Below are 13,097 nucleotides of genomic sequence, written 5' to 3' on the forward strand. Positions count from 1 at the left end.
TATGAGTTCCAAAATAAGATGAATTGTCCCAAGCTACATACAAAATGAAACATTGGAATGTAGAAGAAAACAATACAACTTCTATTAAAGCTTTCTATTATTTCATCCTTTTAAAATTTCTGTTCTTCACACGTCTTATATAAAAATATGTCAGTATAGATGTATATAGTTATGCATAGAAGACAACTGAGCTCTGTGGAGTCAACATACGTACATATATGCATGTATGTAAGTTACATATTTCTCATAAATACATACAATCTATATGTAGGGGATGTGTGCTCAAAAAATTTTGTTTTTTAATGATAGGGACAGGGGCGCCTGGGTGGTGCAGTCAGTTAAGCGTCCGACTTCAGCCAGGTCACGATCTCGCGGTCCGGGAGTTCGAGCCCTGCGTCGGGCTCTGGGCTGATGGCTCGGAGACTGGAGCCTGTTTCGGATTCTGTGTCTCCCTCTCTCTCTGCCCCTCCCCCGTTCATGCTCTGTCTCTCTCTGTCCCAAAAATAAATAAACGTTGAAAAAAAAATTTTTTTTTAAATAATGATAGGGACATATGTTTGAAAGTAGTTAGGAGACCACAGCCCTAAAGAACCCAAAAATTATCCTAAAAGGTGGTCTAAAGGTACAAACTCCCAGTTATAAAATAAATACGTTTTGGGGAGATGATCTACAACAGGTGACTATAGTTAACAATACTGTGTTATATATTTGAAAGCTGCTAAGAGAATAGATCTTAAAAATTCTTCCGACAAGAAAAAATTGTAGCTAAGTGAGGCAATGGATGTCAACTAAGCTTATTGTGTAGTAATTTGCAGTATAAACGTTATGTTGTACATCTTAAACTAATACAACGCTATGTGCCAATTATATCTCAGTAAAACTTGGGAAAAATAAAATAATAATAAATAATAAAAATAAAAACTATGCTCCAACAAAGTCAGCCCATAAAACAGGTATTTGAACCGTTATCATTTTGTGTATCTCCCCGTAGCTTTCTTTGCTTTTCTTGAGTTACATTTTGGCTTAAGTGGAAGAACTTTTGAAAAAATAGTTGTGTGAAATCTGTTGCAATGCCTAGTGTGCTGCAGCTGCAAATATCTTGCTCTGCATTCCATGATATTCTCCGGGTGAAGTCTCACAGGGAAAGTGACTTTAACATCTTAGTAACAATAATATTTGTATTTTTCCCAGGTAAGAGACTTCCTTTTTCCTTTTTATCTTAGAGACCTAAATACGTTTTAAAATAAAAACATACTAAACAACGAACCTATGTTAGCAGTATTCATAAGGGACTATCCTTATCATAAAAATTAAAAATTAGGTATTAAAGGAAATGTTATTTTAATTTGTGTAAGTGCATTTCTTTATTTTGACAGAGCACACGAGTGGGGGAGGGGCAGAGAGAGAGATAGGAAGAGAGAGAATCCCAAGCAGGCTCCTCACTATCACCCTAGGGCCCGGCATGGGGCTCGATCTCATCAACTTTAAGATCATGACCTGAGCCGAAATCAAGAGTCAGATGCTTAACCAACTGAGCCACCCAGGTGCCCCTAAGAGAAGTGGTGTTATACTTGATAGTTTAATACAACTTAGCTCAGAGTATGTATTATTACATGTAAATAAAGCCAAACGTGAATCAAATAAATAGTGTAGATGCCCACAAAGTAATGAATCAACAATTTTGTTAGCATTTCTGTTAGAACAATTTATTTTCTTGCTACAGTTATCTGAAGAATATTAATGCCAGTCTAGGATAGATATTTAGATATCTACATGATATTGTGTGTATTTGTATTATATATAATATATAGTTGTATTCTTAAATGTATATCTAATATATATTATGTTTATATACACATTAAATATGTGGATGTATATATTATTTTTTACAGTAATAATCTCTGTTACCCTTAAAATTAAAGAATGAGAACCAAAATGGCAAGTTGGGATTTCAAATACAACTGTAAGATATTGACGAAGAGTAGGATATCTTTAAACCAGTAGCTACCAAGTAAGTTGAATGTTTCAGTATTTATTGAGGGCCTGCTGTACATTAGGCACTGCTCTGGCACTTGGGGTATGTTAGTGAATAAAATAAAAAACCCTACCCACAGAGATTTTATATTCTCAGGAGAAATCATGAAAGGAAAACAATCCTTGCTGTAGTCGTTCGTTTGACACTTTAACACAACTTTTGTCCACACACCTGATTTTAACGAAAGCAAGACTATTTACACCTTACCTAGTTTGATTCAACAGAGAGATCAAAGGAGAAGCAAGCCCTGAGGAAAGCTAGAAATACTTTGATTCCTCCAAGTCATGTGAGAATATTAATTTTGGTTATAAGAGGGTATGAGAATGTTCAAGGCATGGTATGACATAGGAGAAAGAAGTGGACCAGTTCTGCTCCCTGCTCTATCTGGAACTACCAGCGTATAAGACAAATCACGTGACATCTAAATGCCTTTTCTTTTTCACCTATTAAAATAAGGGAGCTTGGGGGCGCCTGGGTGGCTCAGTTAGTTAAGTATCTGACTCGATTTCGGCTCAGGTCATGATTTCGAGGTTGATGAGATCAAGCCCCGCGTCAGGCTCTGCACTGACAGCATGGAGCCTGCTTCGGATTCTCTCTCTCTCCCCCCCCCTCTGCCTTTCCCCTGCTCACGCATGCACGTGCTCAGAATAAGTCAACGTAAAACAAATAAAATAAGGTGGCTTGGATTTTCTTTCTGATCCTTTTTAGCTGTAATAATCTACAATTTGGTGTTTTTACTGGAGCATTCCTTTGTTTCAGAGCTTTCAAGAAACTCAGATTTCATTGGGGAAAACTATGTAATTATTGTTAAGTTAGGATTTAGAGAGGTTTTTAATCCTTGCTGTGCTATGTACTTTACACAGCTAATTTTATGTCTCCAGGCTTCATTGACCTGATTTGTAAGAGGAGTGCCTGAACTAGATGATTTCAACTATCTTTTTAAATCTAAAAGTCATTGATTTCTTTGCAACTGAACAAATAATGTAAACTTAAAATATATTAACCCTAAAATACATGTTAACTATTTTAGCTAGTTTTTTTCACCTGTTATTTTACTTTGGCACTTGCACCAAAGCCTGTTTTCAATCAGTATTTTATTTTATTTTATTTTATTTTATTTTATTTTATTTTATTTTTATTTTACTTTATATAGAGAAAGTATTTTTATTTTTTCTTTTTTTTAATTTTAGTTAACATACAGTGCAACAATATTGATTTCAGGAATAGAATTCAATGATTTATCACTTGCATGCAACACCCAGAGCTCATCACAAGTACCCTTCTTAGTACCCATCACCCATCTAGCCCATCTCCCACCCATCTCCCTCCATCAACCCTCAGTTCATTCCCTTATGGTTAAGAGTCTCTTGTGGTTTGTTTCCCTCTGTTCTTTTTCCCTCCCTTCCCATATGTTCATCTGTTTTGTCTCTTAAATTCCACATGAGTGAAATCATATGGTATTTGTCTTTTTCTGATTGACTTATTTTGCTTAGCATAATACATTCTAGCTCCATTCACGTCATTGCAAATGGCAAGATTTCATTATTTTTGATGGCCAAGTTGTGTGTGTTTGTGTGTGTGTGTGTGTGTGTGTGTGTATGTGTTTATGTGTATGTATATACGTATGTGTATATACCACATTTTCTTTATCCATCAGTCAATGAACATTAAGGCTCTCTGCATAGTTTGGTATTGTTGATAATGCTGCTATAAACATTGGGATGCATGTACCCCCTTCAAATCTGCATTTTTGTATCCTTTGGGCAAATCTTTAACAGTACAATTGCTGGATCATAGGGTAGTTCTATTTTTAGTTTCTTGAAGAATCTCCATACTGTTTTCCAGAGTGACTGCACAGTTTGCATTCCCACAAACGGTGTAAAAGCGTTCCCCTTTCTCCGCATCCTCTCCCAACACCTGTTGTTTCTTGTGTTGTTAATTTTAGCCATTCTGACAGGTATGAGGGGGTATCTCATTGTGGTTTTGATTTGTATTTCCCTGATGATGAGTGACGCTGAGGATCTTTTCACGTGTCTGTTAGCCATCTGGATGTCTTTGCAATCGCCATTGTAAAAATTATTATATACCCTTTATATTCTGTGTGCTATTTGAGTGATGGCTGTTGCCAAGGCCTTAAGGAAGATATAAAGTTTATATGGATCTAAAATGGTGGCCCAGTCACCTTCTTAGTGTGAAATCAGAGCTAGCTTTAATACAAATAAAATGAGCAATTTTTGATAGTACATATCTTTGTCAAAGAGTAACCTTTACAAATTCTAAGGATTTGTAAGTAGTTGGTCACATGAGGGCAAATTTGCTTAATATAAGGAACTTAGAAGAATGTTGAGGAATGTTGCAAAGCAGCAAACCATAGAGAAATGGTGTGAAAGGGACAGGAAAAGGTAGTGAAAACATTGAATAAGAACCTTTATTTTTCACATTGGGACATAGCATCTCAGTTCAGTATTTGTATCTGTGTATCTTTGCATGTGTGTAAAGTTATTTATTCCAAGAAGGAAGGTTTTCCTAGGGAGAATTATACATAAAATAAATGACACACTTTCTGGGTAGAGTTTATATAATATTTCATTAACAGTAATTCCTCTCAGATAAGGAAATTAGGAAGTAAATTTATGTCATTATTTTATTAACAGGTTCATCAAAATTTATCAAGACAACTAGATTTATTAATTTGTTTGAAAATATGTCTCTTTTTTTATTTTTTATTTTTATTTTTCTTAATTCATTTTTTTAAATTTACATTCAAGTTAGTGAGCATATAGTGCTTTAATGATTTCAGGAGTAGATTCCAGTGATTCATCCCCTATGTATAACACCCAGTACTCACCCCAACAAATGTCCTCCCTAATGCCCCTTACCCATTTAGCCCATCCCCCCCACAACCCCTCCAAGCAACCCTGTTTGTTCTCTGTATTTAAGAGTCTCTTATGTTTTGTCCCCCTCCTTGTTGTTATATTATTTCTGCTTCCCTTCCCTTGTGTTCATCTGTTTCGTATCTTAAGTTCCTCATATGAGTGAAGTCATATATTTTACTTTCTCTAACTAATTTTGCTTAGCTTAGCATGATACCCTCTAGTTCCATTCATGTAGTTGCAAATAGCAAGATTTCATTCTTTTTGATTGCTGAGGAATACTCCATTGTGTAGATATACCACATCTTCTTTATCCATTCATCCATCGATGGACATTTGGGCTCTTTCCATATTTTGGCTGTTGTCGATAGTGCTGCTATAAACATTGCAGTGCATGTGTCCCTTTGAAACAGCACACCTGTATCCCTTGGATAAATACCTAGTAGTGTAATTCCTGGGCCATAGGGTAGTTCTGTTTTTAATTTTTTGAGGAACCTCCATACTGTTTTCCAGAGTGGCCACACCAGTTTGCATTCCCACCAGCAGTGCAAAAGAGATCCTCTTTCTCTGCATCCTTGGCAACATCTATCTGTTTCTTGAATTGTTAATTTTAGCCATTCTGACAGGTGTGAGGTGGTATCTCATTGTGGTTTTGATTTGTATTTCCCTGATGATGAGTGATGGTTGAACATTTTTTCATGTGTCTGTTAGCCATCTGATGTCTTCTTTGGAGAAGTGTCTATTCATGACTTTTGTCCATTTCTTCACTGGATTATTTGTCTTTTGGGTGTTGAGTTTGATAAGTTCTTTATAGATTTTGGATACTAACCCTTTATCTGATATGTCATTTGCAAATATCTTCCCCCATTCCGTCGGTTGCCTTTTAATTTTGCTGATTCTGAAAACGTATGTCTCACATATTTGGTTATGCTATTCCCATGCAGAATTTCTCAAATTCCTCTGTGAAAGTTTGAACCTTAAAAAAAATCGATTTCACTTTTAAAATGAGACAAGGCCAAGGGCATCTGACTCTTGGTTTCAGTTCAGGTCATGATCTCACAGCTTCGTAGGTTCGAGTGCCTCATCGGGCTCTGCGCTGACAATGCAGGGGCTGCTTGGGATTCTCTCTCTCGCTAGCTCTCTCTGCCCGCCCCACTCGTGCTCACTCACTCACACTCTCTCTGAAAATAAATAAATAGGTAAACTTTAAAAAAATAAAATGAGACAAACCCATACTCTCAGAGAGAAAATGACCATTATTCTCTGTATTTCTTTGTTATACTTGCAAATAGTCATAGTTTTAAATATAAAATGTATATGGGTTTTTTTTAATGCTTAATATCTCCAAATTGTCAGCATTTGAGGCCTTTTTTAATTTCCAACCAGTAAACTTCCACTTAAATTGTTACTTAATTATATTACTTATTAGTTAATTCTTTGTCAAAAAGAATGTACATTTATATTTGGTGGGGACACATTTCCCTCATCTTGGACTCCAAATTAAATTTCATAAGAGGTGATTTTTATTCAGGATATTTTCAGTAGTTCAAATTTTCTACCTATTCAAATTTTTCATTCATTGTAATGAATGTTAGCTAGATACTCTGTTTATATTTCTGATTGTCTTGATTTTAAGGTGTTATATCCCTGCAGGTATCATAATTATATAATTATCTCATTTTTAAAAAATATTTGTGTATCTACTTATTTATTTTGAAAGAGAGAGTGAGTGGGGCTCCTGAGTGGCTCAGTCGGTTAAGTGGCCGACTTCGGCTCAGGTCATAATTTCACGGTCCATAGTTCGAGCCCCGCGTCGGGCTCTGTGCTCACAGCTCGGAGCCCGGAGCCTGTTTCCGATTCTGTGTCTCCCTCTCTCTGCCCCTCCCCCATTCGTACTTTGTCTCTCTCTGTCTCAAAAATAAATAAACGTTAAAAAATTAAAAAAAAAAAAAAAAGAGAGTGAGTGAGTACAGGCAAGCACACAGGCAGAAAGAGGGGGAGATAGAATCCCAAGCAGGCAGCAAGGAGCCTGACTGGAGGGATCCCATGAACCACAAGATCATGACCTGAGCCAAAACCAGGAGTCTGATGCTCAACCGACTGAGCCACCCAGGCGCCCCTGACCCAGCTCTTCACACAAGAGAGCATAAAAAAAATAAGATAATTAGGGTGTTGGGTTTTTTTTAATGTTTATTTACTCTGAGGGAGAGAGGGAGAGCTTGCCCACAAGCTGGGGAGCCGTTTTCGGATTCTCTGTCTGCCTCTCCCCCACTTGCACGCTCACAAGTACTCTTGCTTGCTCAAAATAAATGAATTCTTTAGAAAAAAGAATTGTTAGGGGTACCTGGGTGGCTCAGTCAGTTGAGCGTCAGACTTCAGCGCGGGTTATGATCTCACGGTTTGTGAGTTCGAGCCCCTCATGGGGCCCAGCTGCTGTCGGCTCAGAGCCCACTTGAGATCCTCTGCCCCCTTCTCTCTGTGGCCCCCTGCTCACGCTCTCTCAAGAATAAATCAAACGTTAAGAAAAATGGTTGACTGAAGGAAGTCTTGTTATATATGCTGTTTAAAAAGGAATAGCTGTGTCATCCTATAGAAAGACCATGTTTAGAAAGACAATATGACGTGTTCTCACTGTTTGATACCTATTTCCAAATGCTTTGTTTTGTCAAAACTTGGTGTTTTACAAATGTTGGAGTGAGTAGGGATGTTTCCTCATTACCATTTCCACTGTCAATTGTGGTTTTCAGGAAGACAGCCTCTGGTACCTGAGTTCATACATGTCTAAATTTACTTATTTACTCATAAGGTACAAAATGATTAGCTAAGATAAAATGGAAAAGTGAACTGAAATAAGTTTTCCTTAAGACGTTTCGTTCGTCCATTTTATGGTCACAGGTTTTGTTAAGCCCCTATTTTGCGTTTCTTAACAATGAAGAAAACACTATCTGTTTGCATTTGTAGATATCCAACTCTGATTCTTTGTGTCACCTGGCCGCATCCTCTGATATCTCAGAAATATGAGAAATTTAGAATGTCTTATAACACCTATTTGCTAGTGATATTTTTTAATTCAGTGCTTAGCAGTTGTGAAAATAATGGAGGGCTTGTTTTGTATTTTAAAAGTATTCCCTAAAATAGTCGTACCTCTCTTGGTCTAGGTTGTAGCAGCCACAGTTTCATGTTTGAAGTTTTTTTTCTTTAGTTTGGTTGTAAAGGATAGGAGCAGTTAATATTTTAAAATTCTCATCCAGCTTGGGGCAGTTGAGTAAATTAGTTACCAAGCAAACACTGAAAAGCCTGACTGTTTGTTAACTCTGAAGGATCAAATATTTAAGCTCATAAAGAAACCAGAACCTAGAGGCGTTATTCAGGAAACAATTTTTAAGGTGGCAGAGGAGGAAGCATCAGTTTTGAAATAGAAGGAAGAAGGAGTTGGCTGAGAAGTTCAAAGCCAGAGACCAAAACATTGTGCTGACTTACACTTGTGTGCTGAAGGCAAGCTTCATGCAGGGAATAAAAAATCAACATAGTGATTGATATTGCATATGACTTAGAGACTTTGTATGTGACAAAAATAAACCCAGTGTGCTCTGATGGGAATCTCAGACGCTCAAACTAAGTAAAATAACTAGAGAGTTTGAAAAGACTGACTTATAGGATCAGTACATTATGCCATCAGACTTACGGGAAGAACTTTCAGGAGCCAGATAGAGGAGTGTGATGGTCTAAGAGCAGAGTAACTAGTGAGTGAAGATCTGGTACAGCCCTGATGTAATGGAACTTGATGTCCCTGGGGATGAGTAAATAGCAGATTCTGCCCTTGAGGATGAAGCGGTTAGGATCAGACCGAAAGTTTGAGTATGTTTGATTGACACCTGTCCCGGATATGGTTAATCCCATTCAGTTCTGCTCACAAAGACTATTCGTTAAGGAAAACCAAGAAATAAGCCTTGCCTTCACCCTGTCTCGTGAAAGTGACAGATGCATAAACAGATCATTTTAATTGTTCAGTGCAGAAAACGATAGAGCAGTATATGGGCCGCTTAGTATAACCTGGAGATGTTAAAGAGGGCTTCCTTGAGGAGGTGCAATCTGTAAGTTTTTGAACGACGTTGGGAGTTAGCCAGATGAAGACAAGGCCGAATATGGGGCTAGTGGAAGCATAAGCTAAGGTTTAGAGCCAGTAAACAGCATGAAACTAGTTGTGTGTTTGCCTAGCTTGTTCTATCGACATTTTGGGGGCTAGCTGATTATGTGATGTGGGAGACTGTCCTGTTTGTTGGAGGATGTTTAACAGCCTGCCTGGCCTCTACCCAGCAGGTATCAGTAGCAGCAGTATCACCACCATGACAGTTGTGACAACTAAAAATGTCCTGGGACATTGCAAACGTCCCCCCTGGGGGGACAGAAACACCCCTGGTGGAGAACCAGTGACCTGAGCTAAAATGTAATTAAGTCAGGATTGGAAATTTATATTCTTAAACTCTGTGCCTTCACGTTTTCTTTTCTATTTCCTTAGTTCCTTTAAATTTATTTTAAAATTCCAACATCGAAAGAAAATTGTTTCCGATTCTTGTTCAAGATACAGAGGAGAGGATCATTATGCAGCTAGAGTTCTAGGGGTAATGGGAGTTGCGATCAGAACAGTACGAAGCTGAGGGAACCGGATAAAAGATAAGTACAGTAACCCAGAAATCGAATATGTAGAGATTTTCAGCCAGTTACAAGAACGTCAACATTTAGAACTCCCTCTCCCTCTCTCTCTGCCCCTGCCCCTGCTCACTCACACCCTCTCTCTCTTAAAAATAAATAAATTAAATAAATAACCATTAAAAAAAAAAGAACAGCAAAGTTTAGAACTCAATAAATAGCTTTAATTCTCCCAACAGCCATTTCAGCACTGTGTCCAGATTGGCAGTACAATTTAAATTATGGAAAACTTGAGGGGTGCCTGGGTGGCTCAGTCAGTTAAGCGACTGACTCTTTTTTTTTTTTTTAACGTTTATTTATTTTTGAGAGAAAGAGCGTGAGCCGGAGAGGGAGAGAGAGAGAGGGAGACACAGAATGCGAAGCTGGCTCCAGGCTCCGAGCTGTCAGCACCGAGCCTAACCACCCACTCTTGATTTCAGCTCAGCTCATGATCTCATTCATGGGAGTGAACCCTGTGTCGGGCTCTGTGCTGACAGCACAGAGCCTGCTTGGATTTCTCTAATTCCCTCCCTCTCTCTCTCTGCCCCTCCCCTGCTCACACCTGCTCTCTCTCTCTCAAAATAAATAAATTTTTAAAAATATGGAAAAGCTGAAAGTACATAGGAAAACATGAAAATGACTAGCTGTCACACGAAGGTGAGAAAATGCAATTTAGCATTATAATCATTTTGGCCCACGAGGAAAGACAGACTCTGAGCCATGTACTTCTAGAATTTGAAGAATCGTTGGTCTAAAGTTAGCATCCGGGTCCTTTGAAGATTGAGAAAATGAGACTTCGATTGTGGAAAGATTTTAGGACTAGATGTAAATAGTCTAGAAGATCAGCAAACTTACTTTAAAAACTCTTCAAAGGATAAGCCAGGCTTATCAATATGCAAGTGTCGGAATGATAAAAACAACTTCTGATTTTAATGAATTTTTCAGTTGTTTGCATATAGGCACGTGTATTACATATACCGGTATTTATCAACGTTAAAGTCTAAACTCTGGTTAATATAAACTGTTTCCAGTTGTGCTGGCTCTTTATTCAACAGCCACTACGTGGTAGGGATACAAGTATGAATACTATTTAGCCACTAGCTTCAAGGAGGTCATAATTTTTACAAGTAAATAGATCTACCACTAACTACAGTTGTATATTTAAAGGACACTATGATAGATTTATAAATCTCTTTGTATTAAAATCACGTTGAATTAATGAATTTTACTATAAGCACAATGAATTTGTTTGAGAGGGATAAAAGGTGATTAAGGACCAGGGGCACCTGGGTGGCTCAGTCGGCCGACTTTGGATCAGGTCACAATCTCACAGTAGTTCACGAGTTCGAGCCCCACCATCTGGCACGCTGCTGTTGGAGTGGAGCCGGCCTAAGTCCTCTTTCCCCCTGTCTCTCTGCCCCTCCTCCCCCACTCATGCACATGCACTCTCTCTCTCTCAAAAATAAATAATAAATATTAAAAAAAAAATGTAAGTCATGTATAAAATAGTTGGGTTATTTCTAAATTTTTCTTTTCTTTTTTTTCCAGGTCCCAAAACAGTTTTTTTCTGGGCTCCAATTATGAAATGGGTAAGTCCTGAGTTTTGCAGAAGGTACTAAAAAAAATATTCTTTAAAAGGAACTTATTAATTTGAAGTCACTTTTATGAAGAATGTTCTTTTTTAAATGTTCATGGTCTGGGGGCACCTGGGTGGCCCAGTCAGTTAAGCCTCCGACTTGAGCTCAGGGCATGATCTCGCAGTTCGTGAGTTCGAGCCCCATGTCGGGCTCTGTGCTGACAGCTCAGAGCCTGGAGCCTGCTTGGGATTCTGTGTCTCCCTCTGTCTCTGCCCCCCCCCCCCCCCCCATGCTCACACTCTGTCTCTCTCTCTCAAAAAAAAAAAAACATTAAAAAAAAATTAAATGTTCATGGTCTGGAGATGATTTCATGCAAATAATCTTAGATGTGTCATTTTTACTGCATAAAGCATACTACCTACTTGAGTTCTGAGCTTCTTAGATAAGAGGCCTTCTAGGAACATATTTGTTATCAAAAAGCTTATATAATTGTGGGCCCTAGAAACTCGAAACTTCATTCTAAGATTTTATCACTAAGTAAAATGAACTAATCAGAACCCCCCAAATTAATTTTTATTATTAATTTAGTATATGAACTGACGATACCAACACCAAAGTACAGGCAAGGAAACTTTAGTCTCAAAAAGTAGAAAAAATTATCCTACGTATCATACGTATCATACGTATTTGGTACATGGTAGAATCCAGAACTTCTGACTCCCAAGACCAGTGCTTTTTACCTGAGGCCAGAGTTTTCATTCCCGAAGTTCTCCTTTAGCTGAAAATGAAAAGAGACGGCCATGGAAATAATAAAGCAAATCACTGATTTTTATGTTGAAAGGGCCGGTTTTGGACTACAGCAGTGCTTCTCAGTGTCATCCCTAGACCTGTAGTATTGGCCCTGCCCAGCAACTTGTTAGAAATGCAGATTTAAGGGGTGCCTAAAATCAGACTTCGGCTCAGGTCATGATTCCCCTTCACCCCCTCTTTGTGGGGCGGACTCTGTGCTGACAGCTCGGAGCCTGGAGCCTGGAGCCTGCTTCGCATTCTGTGTCTCTGTCTCCCTCTGCCCCTCCCCTGCTTGCACTCTGTCTCTCTCTCTCTCTCAAAAATAAACATTAAATTTCTTTTTTAAGAAAGAAATGCAGATTTGGGGGCTCCGTCACAGATTTGCTAAATCTGAAACTCTGGGGATGGAGTCACTAGTAATTTTGCCCTCTAAGTGATTCTGATACCTTCTAAAATGTGAAAAGTACTAGTCTGTAGGCTTTTTGTTCTTTTAATTGTGGCAAACGACACATAAAATTTGCGATCTTAACGATTCTCTTAGTGTCGAGCACATCCATTCATTTGTTGGTGGACACTTGAGTTGCTTCCGCCTTTTGGCTACGGTGGATAATGCTGCCGTGGACAGTGGCATACAATATCCGGTCCAGTTCCTGCTCCCAGTTCTTTGGGGTATGTACGCAGAAGTGGAATTGTTGGATCAATATTATTTTAAGCAACTGCCGCACTATATTCCGCAGCGGCTGCACTGTTTTTACATTCCCACCAGCAGTTCACAAGGATTCCAATTCCTCCACGTCTATCTAGCCTGCCAACACTTGTTACTTTTGTTGTTGTTGTTGCTTTATAATAGCCATCTTCATGGGTGGAAAGTGGTAGCTCGTTGTGGGTTTGATTTGCATTTTCAAGTGCGATTAGTTATGCTGAGACTCTTTTCATGTGTTTATGGACTATTTGTATATCTTTGGAGAAATGTCTATTCAAGCCCTCTGTCCATTTTTTAATCAAGTTTTTTTTTGTTGAGTTGTAGGCCATTTTAATTTTCTTAAATGTAATGTTTTAAATCGTTAGAACACGGGGCGCCTGGCGGGTCAGTCGGATAAGCGTCTGCCTTTGGCTCAGTTCATGATCTTGCCG

General features: G+C 38.4%; 1 protein-coding gene across 1 annotated transcript in view; it reads left to right on the plus strand.

Moving 5' to 3' along the window:
- MPC2 (mitochondrial pyruvate carrier 2) overlaps positions 1–13,097 on the plus strand; it is a 29,940-nt gene that overhangs the window by 3,173 nt on the left and 13,670 nt on the right. Inside the window, exon 2 of the mRNA XM_027046161.1 lies at positions 11,146–11,186. Coding sequence (XP_026901962.1) covers positions 11,146–11,186 — 41 coding nt within the window. The remainder of the gene's footprint in view (positions 1–11,145; positions 11,187–13,097) is intronic.

The sequence above is a fragment of the Acinonyx jubatus genome, chromosome E4 (genome assembly GCF_027475565.1).
Source record: "Acinonyx jubatus isolate Ajub_Pintada_27869175 chromosome E4, VMU_Ajub_asm_v1.0, whole genome shotgun sequence".
Taxonomy (NCBI): Eukaryota; Metazoa; Chordata; class Mammalia; order Carnivora; family Felidae; genus Acinonyx; species Acinonyx jubatus.